Below are 13,903 nucleotides of genomic sequence, written 5' to 3'. Positions count from 1 at the left end.
TTTGGTACTTATTCATATTAAGAGCTATAAAAATAAAACATAAAAGTCATTCCCCTTGGTCATACAGTTTGAGGAGCACTCAATCTTCTCTTATTTGCATTTTGGTTGTGCCTGAGGAGTGTCTGCATTGACCTGCTAAACATCCACCAATCAAAGAGTTCGGAGGTGTGTCCTGAGGCTGAGTGGCAATGCTGCTGTAGTGGGAGGGAGAAGCTGGCCTTTAGGGTCAGGCCTGAGTTTGTGTGGTTGTGTTCGGAGATACAGAGTGTCAGCGAGTCCGAGGCTGTTGTTTTAGAAAGAGGTCTCCACCCCCACCCCACTGTCGCAAACCCCACTCTCCTCATGATGGGGGCCCAACGTCAAACCATGAATGGTCTCACACAGCCCTGGAACTGAGAGAAGAAACAGGGAAATTAGTCATCTGAATTATTATTATTATTTTTTAGTTTTTTTTTTACATTATCTGTGCTAATTTGGGAGGGGACCAGCAGAATTCTATGGAAGAGATTGAGGCATGGTAAAACATGTTATATGGAGCTGAGAGTACTACAGTCTTATTGATAGCTAATAGCATAATCAAATTAGCCCACATGGGACTGTCAGCCTCTGTCCCCTTTTGTTGTACAAAACAAGCCCATATGGGACTTGCAATAGAAATCAAGTATTTTTCATCCTATGTAAAGGATCCTATTTTAAATACCACAGAAGCACATCAAGTCTTAACTATCACCAAAAGGCAGAATGAGGCATTGTTTACAAGCACTTTTCATATGTAGTTCAAATTGGCACCTGGTGCTGGTGCTGACACACTGACGCAAATCATGAACACGGCTTTATGAATGCTGTAACAAAGTGTAAAGCCACAATCTGCCGGAAGATTATTTTGGAGGATGAGAGTTTAAGAGATTTAATGCCCATTGCAATGAATATGAACCAATGTGGAGACTAGTTCATTCAATTAGTCAAACTCCCACTAGACTTTGGGAAACATTTAATGTTACTTGAATTGGAGCTATTTTAGTGCATTTCTATCTTTATACTGTGGAAGACTTTGTTTGGAAAATTTTAATACAGCATTGTTGTTGCATAATGTTTTGTTTTATTTCCTAAGATGGAAATAAGAACATTTTGACAGAAAAGGAGTATAGAGTAATTCCAATTTGGAATGCCCAATTCCCAATGCGCTGCTCTAGGTCCTCGTTGTGACGTAGTGACTCGCCTCAATCCGGGTGGCAGAGGACGAATCTCAGTTGCCTCTGCGTCCGAGACGTCAATCTGCACATTTTATCATGTGGCTTGTTGAGCGCGTTACTGAGGAGACATAGTGCGTGTGGAGGCTTCGTGCTACTGAGAGCGAACCACATTATGGTGACCACGAGGAGGTTAACCCATGTGACTCTATCCTCCCTAGCAACTGGGCCAATTGGGTTGCTTAGTAGACCTGGCTGGAGTCACTCAGCACACCCTGGATTCAAACTCGTGACTCCAGGGTTAGTAGTCAGCGTCTTTACTCAAATATTATACATTATTAATATTTTACACCTGGTGCCAGTTTTTTTTTTTTTTTTTTTTTTTAAATACAATTATGAAATTATGTTGTATTATGTCAGATAAGGTTTTTAAGGTGTATAATACAAGGATGATTTAATGAGTAAAACAAGCCTCCCTAACCTAAATCTTTAGCCTAAACCTAACCAACAGTTTATACCAAGATAAATGAGAGGTGAAAAAAACAGGCATCCTTACCCTTAACCAAAACCCAAACTTAACTGATAGTATTTTAAAAGCAAATTCGACATTAAAAGCACATTATACATTCTTTGGCTGGGCTCGAGGCTCGGTCACCAGGTCCAAATTCCAACACACTATCAGGTGAGCTTGAGCAGAATCTAACCATGTTGGAATATGAGTGTCAATGTAGGTCTGTAATACAAGCTTAAAAATATATTGTTTTTCAAATGATACGTTAGAGTAAGTGTTTTGATATAAAATACAAAAGCATTGTATTTTATATTGTTTAAACACTGGCCCTTAACACTTACTTAGTTTAATCATTTTAAACCACGACTTGCACTGTATATAATAATATATATAAGTAATATTGACATTATATTCATGATGTTAGTCAGAGGGGAACTGGCCCTCACAGTGAGTCTGGTTTCTCCCAAAGTTATTTTTCTCCATTAATCTACATCTTATGTAGTTTTGTTTTCCTTGCCAGTCGCCTTCAGCTTGCTCACTGGGGTTATAAATACAATTATTATTTAATTAATTATTTTAAAACACAATTCACAATCGTATTTTATCAAACTACACAATGATGACTCTAAGACATTATAAATATTACAGTTTTATCTTCTTTATCTTCTTTTATCTGCAAAAATGTACGTAGTTATAGTAGTGTCCATTCTATGAGACTAGGTTGCCAAATAATGTGACAAAATTCTTGAGTAAAAAGTATCCTGTTAATTACATCAGCATGAGGAAACAAATAGGGCAAAAATGGTACATGTCCTGAGACCTATCCTAATAACATGATAAAAGCGTGTAATCACAAAACATCTTTTTGCCCCATTGTGTTGTAAAAATGCCGATATATGCACAACTATGACTGCATGTCAAGTGAATCCTATATCAATGCAGTAATTTGTTCTCTTTGATTATGGCATTGTTTGGCAATCATAAACCGTACACAGTTAGCTGTGTTAACTATTAACTATATTACTTGGCTGAAAAATGGTTTATTATAAATTATTTTTAATTAAGTTTATTGAACATTGGTGATGTTGATCATATAGCTTCACCTTTTGCATATCCTAACAACATACCCATAGTAAAATCACTGTAAATGGCATCCTATTGTGAGCTAATTTTAACAATATAATTTTAACATGGGTGACCACGAGAAGAAAATTTAGAGGAATATGTCCCCTGCTGGCTTAAACACACTTATTTATCCTGACGATGACTGCGGCATCTCTTCAAATCAGACAGCAAGGTGGAAATACTAGTTTCAAAGAAATGGCTCCAGTGTTTGAGACAAAAACCAGAACTTCCATATCAGGCTCTCAGTTCTTTTTTTCTGGGAATCCCCTTCTGTAGTGCTCGTTTCCCCCTGAAAAATCACCATCACTGCAGAGAAAATAAGCAAACACTACTGCAGTGTGACAGGTCACCCTGAGACCAAGGGGAACTCCCTTTGAGTGCAGTGGTAGTGCTGTTTTTGTTGACATCACAGTTGAGTTAAAATTAGGTTATGTCAGAGGATCACTAAGTGAGTGTGATAGTATTGTTAAGGAGATGGTGAGGTAGGGGACAGGGGCTGACAGTGATTTATTCTGGGGTTTTACAAACCATACTGTGGGCAACATAAAAAAGACAACTAATATAAAGTGTAACCAATAAAAATTTCACTAGTAGCCTACTGTGAACTGTGATGATGTGCTCTTGGGGAAACATCATGTGTCACTGAATGAACACTCACCACTAAGTAAAAAAAGGTTTTGAGAATATATTGGAGGGTTGTGTATACAGAACAGAATCAGCTATCTGTTAGAAAGCATTTGAGAGCAAATGAAAAATAAGGCAATAAGCCACTGGAAGCAATGCGTTACCAAGATTTTATAATGGGTAAGGGATGTTTCTTAGCCACAATGCAAAGTAGAGTGCCTAAAACCTCCAACAATGTTCAATGTAAATATATATATATATATGTATATATGAATAATATTTAAGATAAACAATGCTTCCCTTAAGTAGTTAATTGACCTAACTGTAAGGCTGTATTTGGTTGCCTAACAACACCACAATTAGGTGCATAAATATACCTTATGAACAAATAGGCCATAATAAATTAAACGTGAGAAACTTTTAACATCGTAATGAACAAGAACACTATAACATATACACAAAGGACAGAAAGTGTGGCACAGGAATCGGTTCATCTGAAAACAACGGCAGATTGATCGGCAGTTGAGAGTGCAGTATGGGACATCATGCACATTAGGTAGGATTGTTCTTCTGGTAACTAGTAAGCATAACAAAAGCACCGTTTCTGACCATTTTGGAGCCCAAGCGAGATCACTGTTGTAGACGGGGGAAGGCAGCAGCGTATTAGCTACTTTCGCGACAATCTCGTTATTGGTAATCCCATTTGCCAGAGCAATCTTATCATTTGCGGTGTGTGTGTCCTCCACCTTTTTAATGTGACGCCAATGCTCACTCTGGTTTTACTACGTTCTCTGTCTCTGTAGGAGATGCTAACTTTCTTTTCCCCTGTACACGTCTGCCATGGTTTTTCATATTCCTCAGGCTGAACAAGTAGCCACGACACAAACTCACACTATTGGCTGAGCCAGAAAGCGATGGGCGGGACTGAGCAAGCCGCTCAATATATAAACATCAATGTGGCTGGGAGGCTTAGTGTTTACAATTTTGGTGAAGGTAAACCCACAAATGGCTTAACTTTATTTGAAAACCTGGATAGTAGAACATATTTTGTCATACAAATGTTACACACTTCACCTTTAAGGAGTGGGTGGATGACTTGAAGGTACGAACTGAGGTTAGTTACGTGGATATCATTGACAACTTCAAGTTGTTATGACAGCCAACAACTGCACAAGTTGAGCCTGAACTATTTTTTCCTTTAACTAACCCTTAAAATCGTTGTTGTTCTTCATCTTGAATGCTCGTATTGGCATTTTTAAAATGCTGTGTCAAGCTAAACAGAAAAAAAGACATCTCAAGACCCCTGCATTCGGATTTGCGCTCCATCTAGCTGTGTTTGAATGCAATAATGCATCATCATCTTGTGGCGTCGGCTGACGGTAGTAATTTGTTGCCTGTACAGCTGGAGTTGCGCTTACTGCCCCCTGCTGAAAACATGAAGGTGGTACTTCAAGCTTGAATTGCTCAGATGGTAGGGAAATTCCTTATTACGGGGGCATGATTAATTGCATTTTTTAACACATAATTTCTTATATAATTAATCACACTGAATTAATGTGTTAATCGACAGCCCTATTCGGAATTATCCATTTTAAAATTATTATCCAAATCAAAGTACAGTAAACTTACTACAGGAACAGTCCCAAGTCCCCTTAATCAAGGGCACAATGTTGATGGTTAATGGATCACCCCTTGTGGAATTTGAACCAACAAACTTCCAGTTACGAGCCCAAATATTTAACCACTTGGCCACATCACCCTTCACAAATGAACATGTCAGGATGCCAAATAAAATGAATCTCTATGAATTACCTGTGAGCTGAGTTGTGGTGTGGATGGCTTCAGTCTCTTTATACAAAGCCTGTAATAAACTGACAGCACTGCTGTTCCCAACATGTTTCAGTCCCTCCACCAGATCAAGCACCGTTCCTCCAGAAACCTGCAGATAAGACAGATCACCAACAGCTGACTACAGTGCATGATAAAAAAGTGTGCTGCTTGCTGCTAATAAGATGACAGAACTAAATGATATATTAAGAAAAATGTGCATATAGGTTTAGTTTTAAGTTGAGGTCAACTGAATGGATTTTGCCGATACGATACCAGAGTATGATAACAGGCGATGGAAAAGGCTGATAACCAATTCATTTACAGTTCCGAAAAGCATTGTATGCACAACTTATAGTTTCAAAATGTACGTTAATGAATAACCAAATCATCCATTGAATACATTATTTAGAATGCTGATATTCGTATAATACTAGCAAAAAAAACTGTACACATTGCAGCTAAAATTGCTCAACAATTATAGGTCTCTGGTTACTCATGTTAGTTTGGTCAAAAACAACTTAAAATTATAGGTTATTGCAGCGTGTATGTGGCTTTCTTTTAAAATAACCTATTTGGTATATCTGTTTACTACATGTTTAAAACATGGAACTGCAGATAATTAATGCTATAATTAAGATAAGAAAATGATTGCTGCTGCAGTTGTGGACTAATACTAGCTTAATTAACAGACTGATCCTTTCTTACTATATTCTACAGTGTCCATGCAAAAAGGGTGCAAGTTTATTTACCTCGTAGCTGTCCAGCAGCTTTCCAGCAGGGCAGGAGCTGACTTTGAAAGCACTGGTCAGAATGCCGAGCCCCAGAGCATAAGCCAGACTCTCCCAGCCTCCTCTTTGCTCCTCCAGAGCCTGACAGAGATCCTGCTTCATCTCAGAGCTCAAGCTCTTCATGTCACCTGCCATCACAAATCAAATACACAAATACTGTAATCTAGTGTCACACCATACGTCAGTGTGTATTCAATATACAATGCACATCAAAGTGTTACAAAACACAGTTCATGAGATGGTAGCATTTTACAATAGAGTGCGGTCAGTTCATACCTTGTGGTGGAACTACAACAGAGGTGGGTTGATACTCTTGTCCATTAAGAATATCATAAACCTGACAACACAGAGTATAAATCATGTATTACATTCAGAACCAGTGCCTGAGTACACCCAACAATGCACATTATGGGTGTCTCCCTTTAATTGACACAACAAACTGACCCTTTGCTCAGCTCCGCCCCCTTAGTTACCACTGCTAGCTTTGACAAGCTTCGCACAACTTCCCATAGGAATGAATGGGAGACTGCAATGAACAGCATGGTTTTTGGCAGAATACTGTATGCTCATGAACTAAATGGATTTTATTGTTACGAGGGCTGTAATGAAGAGCAACATTGCAAAGCCGTGCTATCTGAAGTTTGTTTGTAAAATAAAGTTAACTTACGATTAAAAACTGAACACTGTGAAAAAAATTCCAATTGAAACTACTCAAACACACATGATTTCCATAGACTTTCATTTATAAATAGCAAATGAATGAAGTGATGAAAATGGACATATGGCAGAAATTGGTCAGTAACATTTTTAGGCCGGGCTAAGCGAAGTGTCAATTCAGGTCATGGAGCCTCTACTAACAAAATTATGTGTTAAATCAGGTGGATTCGATAAGAGAGATATGCACAATGTGTAATCGATTAATTGAGTACTCATTCAGCTTTAAATATCTGACTAGTAAACACTACTAGAATACTGCAATCTGTTTTTCCTTTGAGGCCTGCTGTGGGCAACATTAGCCGCGTTTTCACGATCGGGCCAGTGCGAGCTAGGGATATCAACTGGTCAAGGCAAGACCAAAATCGATCTGCATTACCACCATCAGACCAATGGCCCCACAGTGTTGCCTTAAAACATCACCAATGTCACACACCCCGCCCATTTCACAAGCAAGAGACTAGCTAGCCCTTAAAATGAACATGGTGGAGACTAGTCATGTAATGATACTCAAATTTCACATTATGATGCAGAAGACTGATACGATACGATTATTAAAAAATAAATAAAATGCCACCCACAAAAATGTTTACATTTATTTTTAATCTTAAGTGACACAACAGTGCCTGACATTGGCAACATAAAGCAAACTTCTATAATAAAGTAACTTAAACAAAAACACTGCATTTATCAGAACATAGTTATGAGAAAAATGAGTTTGTCTACATTCAAGTCATTTTTATTTGAATAGCACTTTCCACAATGCACATCATTTCAAAGCAGAAAATCATGCCTTAATGTCTTAAAGCCCCCAGTGTTCAAGCGTTCAATAGCTAGCGAAGAAAAAAAAACCGTTGCGAGGAGCCTGACCTCTGCCTTTGCGTTATATGTACATAATTCAATATTATTTAGCAGTCTGAGCAAAAAACGATCGGCACACATATTTCGTTTTTGCCCTCTTACCCCGGATTCATTTAGCTTGTTTCTTATGTTGTCGTGTTTTTGAATAAGCTGCTTTTTGATGGTTATGAGCATCTTGCTCGGTGATGTCGGTGTAAATAAAATGACATGCTTGATGTACTGTTACTGTAGCACCGGGACATAACACCATTGTTTGGCAAATTCGACAAGCTGTAACGCCACAATCTACTTGACGTTTGCCATTGGTCTTCGAACTCTCAACTCGCCTATGAAGACTAGCAGCTCTGTTTTCCTGTGAGTGCTCAGTACCGCCTCTCCAGGAAGGAGACTGTTTCACAGCTCTCAATGTTACATTGCCCAGCAGGACTAAAATGAACTTGGATTAGAAAACTGTCTTAAGCTTTACTTTAACACCAGGACTTTAGTATGAAAAGCCTCCCCAATAAGTCCTGTATCTATATTAACTTCCTCAGAACTACATTGTGAAGGACGTCAAACCCACCTCTGGGCAGGTGGCCATGTTCATCGGCGTCGTCCCTGGAATATAACCTTCATCCTCCTCCTCATCCTCACATGAAGCACACCACTCATCATCTTTGAAGAACAGTGGTTCAAAGTTCTCTTTATGAGGATCTGCTCCTAAAAGCAGAGAGAAGTACAAGACACTTCAAAAGGCAGAGCAAGAGATGACAAACCAAAATCAAGCATGGACTTTGACTAAGGTTTGATTATAAGGCAACACTTAACTTTAAAAAAAAAGTTCTAGGATCATTTGTTTGCAAATGTAACTTGTTTTGATAAGTTATCTAAATCAAACCTATCAGTTGAAACAAATCTCTAAAACATAGTCAGAGATATATCAATTCTAACTTGAATGGTGAAAGATCTTCAATAAATGGATAAAGTAGTAATTTCTTTAGAATAAATTCTAATAGATACAATCTCTGAACACTGATGACAACTGATGACAACAGAAGACGAGATGTTTTATTTGACGAAAGACAGATAAACCTTATTACAGACAAACCTGTTATGTAAGTCATAAATATTTCAACATTACAACCCTTGTTGGCAGGTGACATGTATCTGCAACCTGCACCTGTAATTCATGCACGCACACACACACACACACACACACACACACACACACACACACACACACACACACACACACACACACACACACCTGCTGCGATGAGGAGCGCGCACAGTTTTGTATAGCCCCGTCCTGCAGCAATGTGCAGAGGTGTTGAACCATTATAGGTGACACTGTCTACATTTGCGTCACCCTGCACAGACAAAAGGACACACACACACACACACAAAATATGTAATTTATCAACAGATCATTACAATTAACAATAAGCACATAATTCTGCTTTACAAACACATAGCTTCATTCATTGTTGGCTGTTGCAAAAATGTGAAACTGTACATATATAGTAGGAATCTATTCCCTATAGTAATTGAAGTACCTCAAGCAGGAGGCAGCCAGCGAGGGAAAGGTTGTCCTGCTCTGTGGCCAGATGAAGTGCGGTGCGGCCACATGTGAGCTCCTGAACCTCAACATCTGTCCCACTCTCCAGCAGGACCCGCACACAACTCAAACTGTTCACCTGCACAGCCATGTGGAGCGGACAGAGACCTGCACATACACAAAACACTCCTGAGCACATGTGCATATGGGTAGTAAGTCATTTTGTCTATATCACGCATTAATGGATCACACAGAGTGCAGTGTACCTGCTGTGTTATGGACACTAGCTAACTGCGTAAATTTTTTGTGCTTTAGCAGCAATCGCAGCACACTGCCCTCTTTATGCAGAGCGGCCAGGTGAAGTGCCGAGTTTCCATGGCGATCTGTGAGGGTGATGTCCACTTCGGCCTCTAACAGCGCCTCCACTGCCTCTTTCTGCTGTGTGACTACCGCTAGGTGTAAAGGAGTCTAGGATGAATATATCACAGGATTTCATTAAACACTGAACAAAATGTCCTTAAAATCCCATTGAAATGACTATTGACTAATATTACCATGAACTGCATACGCTTAATAAAATGCAACTGAACACAAATTTAATGCAGTCTCGTCTTATTCATTGATTTAAAGAAAAAGAGCATGTCATACAATCTGCCCATATTGACATCTGTGTTATTTGATTGACTTCATCGAGTAACAGATGAGCTTGTGCTGCTTTTGATACAGTGGATCATAGCATTCTCCTTGCGAGGTTGGAAAATTGGGTTGGCACAGCACTACAGTGGTTTAAATCTTATCTTACAGATAGGGTTTTTCCTGCTACTTTGGATAGGTTCTCTTCATCTGTGGCTCCTGTTCTCTGTGGGGTTCCTCAAGGATCCATTCTGGGGCCAATTCTTTTTAATTTGTATATGCTCCCTCTTGGAAATATTATTAGGAGACATAATATTTTGTTTCATTTTTACGCTGATGATACACAACTTTATCTGCCATTGAAATCAGGTAAAAAAGTGGTTATCGAGTAACTTTCTCCAGCTAAACAATGATAAGACTGAAATGATTATTTTTGGTTCTGCTGAATCTAGAAGCGCTCTTGCTAACAAGCTTGGCCAACACTACCACCATGTTAATTCGCATTTGAGGAATCTTGGTGTCATTATAGATTCTGACTTGGGCTTAGTCTGACAAATAAATTCGGTTGTGAAAAATATTTTTATCAGTTACGAATGATTTCTAAATTTAAATCAGCTTTATCTTTTCAAGACCTGGAGACTGTTATTCATGCTTTTATCACCTCTCGATTGGATTATTGTAATTCTCTTTATGTTGGTCTTCCTCAATCCTCTCTTTTCCGTCTTCAACTGGTTCAAAATGCTGCAGCCAGATTTTTGACATCATCTAAAAAAAGGGATCATATCACACCAATCCTGGCCTCTCTGCACCGGCTTCCTGTTTAATTTAGGATTCAATTTAAAATACTGTTGTTTGTTTTTAAGGCTATTAATAACCAGGCCCCATCATATATTAGGGATTTAATACAGCCATACTTACCAACTAGGTCTTTAAGATCTGAAGACTAAATGTTATTACATATTCCTCGGTCACATTGTATACGCAAGGGTGATAGAGCATTTTTAAACGTAGTCTTAAAACGCATTTTTATTCTCTAGCGTTTTGCATTATTAAATGATATTGTCTTTTTTTTTTTTCTTTTTTTTTTAAATGACGTGTTTGTTTAATTTATGTATTGTTTATTCATCTGTACTTGCCGTGTTTGTTTTATTTTAATGTATTGTATATTCATCTGTACAGCACTTCGGTCAGCTTTGTTGTGTTTGAGTGTGCTTTAGAAATACATTTTACTTACTTACTTGTGCAAACATACCATCAAGTTTGATTGGAAGAACAACCTTTGATGTCAACAAAAAAAGATATGGGAAGCATTTTCTTCTCTTTTAATCATAACCCTAATTAATCCTGACCCCAACTAAGCCCAACCAAACCCTAACTAACCCTGACCCTAACTAATCCTGACCCTAACTAATCCTATCTTAAACCTAACCCCCCAATTATCCCTATGCTGTATCGTCATGGCGCTAGCCCTAACAAAATGTGCTTGAACGGAAGACACGCGTTCAACGCCACACCATTATATATTATTTCTCCCCTAATGTAACCATTCTAGATCTGGGCCTTTGTCTGGAACCCTATCAGAATAGACCTGGAACCCAATTTTGGGTCTCATCCCACCAGTTGAGAACTACTGATCTAATGTATTGTACATGTGTTTGTGGTATACCTGGTAGAGATCATTCCTCATGTTCAGAGCATCCTCTCCGGGGAGAGCAGCGATGACTTGTGCTAATTTTCTCACTGCATCTGTCTGGCTGTGGATTACTCCCAGATGCAAACCCCTAAAATCAGACACAAACCCATAAGATCAGACATTGAAACAAACTCAATTGGTAAAGCTTCGATCTTTAGTGGGAAAAAACAAACACACATCTGAATTTTTTTTTACTGTTCATGTGTAGGTGGGAACAGTTTTTCTTTTCTTGTAGAAGTGTGAGGTTTATGAAAATAGAGCTTCTACTACAGAAATGTGAGGTTGTTTTTTCTTACTTACGTGTCTCCGTTCTCATCCTGAGTGGTCATGAGGGGGCGCTGTGGAGCCAGAAGCATTCTGGCATCACCACTTAATGCGTATTGAAAGAGAGCATGAGCCAGTCTCTCTGCTAGTACTGCCAAATAGGGTTCAAATACACACCCTGAGAATAAATCATATAAAACATATTTAGGGAGAGATATCCAAGTAGTTCCATAATATCATGTTTGGAATTGAATCTGGTTTGTCAAGAGCTAAAAACTTTGCACATTCTCAAAGCTTTAGTAAACCACTTTAAGAATGTACACTAGGAAGTCGAAGTCTTTCAATTCTATTTTGAACGATGCACATAGCATATAGTCTTAAAGAGTTACTTCACCCAAAAATAAAATCGGAGTCAAAAGGAGAAATTTTACAGAATGTTTTCTAGGCTTGGGATCGATGCCTTTTTAACGCATCAATAATCTGAAGATTTTCCAGAGTATTATCGATATTTATCAGGGCTAACCGTTGCAAAGTAGTCTTTGTCTTTTCGAATATATTTCTCAACCCAACTTTTGTAAAGCTTGAGTGGCAAGGTAAATTATAGAGTGTCACACACTGGACATGTCTGGCAGACGACATGGCACGTTCTAAAATTCGAAACAATGATTTTCTATGAAGGTAAATACACAGCGTGGGCACAGCGTTTCTGCATGCTGCTCAAAAATCTGAAGTGCTACAGAGCGTAACTTGCATAGTTTTCCATTAAATTCTATCCAAATCATTAACAAAGGACAAAGATTATTTACTCTAGCCATCAGTGGATGATTTATTGTGTATATGCATCTTTCATAGAGCCTACACAATGTATTTTCAGTTACAAGTATGTCTTTTGTGGTTGCCATCTTGAGTGAAACCTCTTCAACGATACAGTCTGAGAAATTACATAATAATTTGCACATTTATACCAGTTTCATACACTAACCTGCAAACACATCAACGTCACTTTCATTCTTTAAGAGGTACAAAAAACTTTTTGTAAATTTTGTGTGTATGCGTCCTGTGCAAGGAGCTCTAAAATACCCATCCTATGTTGCGGTATATGTGCCTTGCGACCTGCTTCAGGAAATGTTATATCACCCTCTTGTGGTCTCTCAACACTAATATGCAAGACATTAAACAGAAGCCCAACTGAGTGAATTGGAAAGCAAGCAAATTAGCCTTCTAATTTAAATGTTGACTAATGCTAATATATCGATAAAATAACATGGCTATCAATAATCGATATTTCGATATTTTATGACATGCCTTAAGTTTACACTGCTCTTTCCTATACACTTAAAGCAGCAATGACTAGGGGTTGACAAGCCACCAAAATGGACATAAAAGCACCACTAACATTTCATAAAGTATTCCATACATCTTCTGAAGCCATATGATAGCTTTGAGTAAAGAGCAGTTTGAAATTTCTTTTTTCAGTGATTCTTCCCCTTCTCTCTGAAATCTCATTTGTGTATTTACATATTTAAACTTCACGCATGAAGACACGTTGTGTCAGGTTTAACAACACTGATGCTAAATGTCATCGGTATGATGGGTCAACTTTGAATATGCAAATGCATGAATGAGATTTCAAAGAATAATGACAAAAACATTAGATTTTTCCTCACACTAAGCTATTGTATGGCTTAAGAGGACTACACTGCATGAGTCGTTTGGACTTCTTTCATGAGCATTAAATTATTTTTGTTCTTAACAGCCCCTGGTCACTGCTGCTTTCATTGGATGGGAAAAAGCTATGTAAAGGTTTCTCAAAACTTCTCCTTTTATGTTCAAATAAAGTAAGTCATATGGGTTTGGAACGATAAGTAAATTATTTCTCATTTTTGAAGAAGTATTCCTTAAAGTTGTAAGTCATCAAATGCTTTAAGGTAAAAGTCCTAGTATGCTCACCTGTGGCTTCCGTGGGATCTGTGTTCTCACCAGCTTCCCACCCATCAACAATTTCAGGCGGGGCACAGATTCGCACCACGCCACCTGCTGCTGGATCATCATCTGTATCACTGTCTTCATCACTGTCTTCCAGGGCCTTGAGACACTATATGTTGAAAGAGTCCCACACTCACTGTTGAGGAA

The 13,903-nt window shown here is 38.4% G+C and overlaps 2 protein-coding genes across 3 annotated transcripts in view; both read right to left on the bottom strand.

Annotated features, from left to right (window-relative positions):
• Positions 1 to 291: 291 nt before the first annotated feature.
• Positions 292 to 13,822, bottom strand: LOC127659546 (nuclear factor NF-kappa-B p105 subunit-like). The gene is made up of 12 exons (XM_052149406.1): positions 13,721 to 13,822; positions 12,753 to 12,780; positions 11,807 to 11,948; positions 11,480 to 11,594; positions 9,447 to 9,648; positions 9,179 to 9,348; positions 8,890 to 8,992; positions 8,206 to 8,342; positions 6,345 to 6,405; positions 6,030 to 6,196; positions 5,263 to 5,389; positions 292 to 392 (listed from the first exon to the last, which is right to left on the bottom strand). The coding sequence occupies exons 1-12, from the start codon at positions 13,820 to 13,822 to the stop codon at positions 292 to 294; spliced, it is 1,455 nt and encodes a 484-aa protein (XP_052005366.1).
• The window catches only part of nfkb1 (nuclear factor of kappa light polypeptide gene enhancer in B-cells 1), a 35,569-nt gene continuing 33,476 nt past the window's right edge, over positions 11,811 to 13,903 (bottom strand). For both annotated transcript variants that reach the window (XM_052149903.1, XM_052149904.1), the window contains exons 14-15: positions 13,721 to 13,865; positions 11,811 to 11,948 (exon numbers count right to left, since the gene is read on the bottom strand). In XM_052149903.1, the coding sequence (XP_052005863.1) occupies positions 13,840 to 13,865 (26 nt within the window). In that variant the 3' untranslated portion in view covers positions 11,811 to 11,948; positions 13,721 to 13,839. The remainder of the gene's footprint in view (positions 11,949 to 13,720; positions 13,866 to 13,903) is intronic.

Source organism: Xyrauchen texanus, chromosome 19, assembly GCF_025860055.1.
Source record: "Xyrauchen texanus isolate HMW12.3.18 chromosome 19, RBS_HiC_50CHRs, whole genome shotgun sequence".
Classification (NCBI taxonomy): Eukaryota; Metazoa; Chordata; class Actinopteri; order Cypriniformes; family Catostomidae; genus Xyrauchen; species Xyrauchen texanus.
Note: the sequence above shows the minus strand (reverse complement) of the source record. Positions and strands in the feature narration are given on the sequence as shown.

Coding starts and splice junctions, on each gene's coding strand:
- LOC127659546 (XM_052149406.1), bottom strand. CDS start 13,822: ATGATGATCCAGCAGCAGGTGGCGTGGTGCGAATCTGTGCCCCGCCTG. Junction 11,949..12,752: donor TGACGTTGATGTGTTTGCAG/GTTAGTGTATGA, acceptor ATTTATTCTCAG/GGTGTGTATTTGAACCCTAT. Junction 6,197..6,344: donor TGTTGTAGTTCCACCACAAG/GTATGAACTGAC, acceptor TTGTGATGGCAG/GTGACATGAAGAGCTTGAGC.